We start from the raw sequence: 494 nt of genomic DNA, 5'->3' as shown, positions 1-494 counted from the left end.
GCCTTCTTCCTTATCTTACAGACGTCGTCTCCCATCCTTCAGACGCCAGCTCCTATAGGAGGGGGAGAAAGAAGCGGGTGCCTTACACTAAGGTGCAGTTGAAAGAACTCGAACGGGAATACGCTACGAACAAATTCATTACCAAGGACAAACGGAGGAGGATATCAGCCACAACGAACCTCTCTGAGAGGCAGGTCACAATCTGGTTCCAGAACAGGAGGGTCAAAGAGAAAAAAGTCATCAATAAACTCAAGACCACGAGTTAATGGATTAAAATGCGGAGTAGAGGGCAGCTTGAAGAAACGCGTAAGGACTTGTTTCTTTGCCCAGATCATAAGAATGCGTAATAATAACTGAAGAATGGGATAGAGAGACACTGACGTTTTGCTCTCCTAAGGGGACTCCTCTTCAATGGAATCTACAATTAAAAAAAAAAAACTTAAGAAATGGTAAAGATTGCCAGTTCTCCCGACAAACCCACCAGACCGTTAAGT

General features: G+C 44.3%; 1 protein-coding gene across 1 annotated transcript in view; it reads left to right on the top strand.

Annotated features, from left to right (window-relative positions):
- Positions 1-494, top strand: part of Hoxa13 (homeo box A13) — a 2,136-nt gene extending 1,642 nt beyond the window's left edge. The window contains exon 2 of the mRNA NM_001271355.1: positions 22-494. Within this exon, the coding sequence (NP_001258284.1) occupies positions 22-266 (245 nt within the window). The 3' untranslated portion in view covers positions 267-494. The remainder of the gene's footprint in view (positions 1-21) is intronic.

This window comes from Rattus norvegicus, chromosome 4 (assembly GCF_036323735.1).
Source record: "Rattus norvegicus strain BN/NHsdMcwi chromosome 4, GRCr8, whole genome shotgun sequence".
Taxonomy (NCBI): domain Eukaryota; kingdom Metazoa; phylum Chordata; class Mammalia; order Rodentia; family Muridae; genus Rattus; species Rattus norvegicus.
The sequence above is the reverse complement of the archived record's forward strand: the minus strand, read 5'-3'. Positions and strand labels throughout refer to the sequence as shown.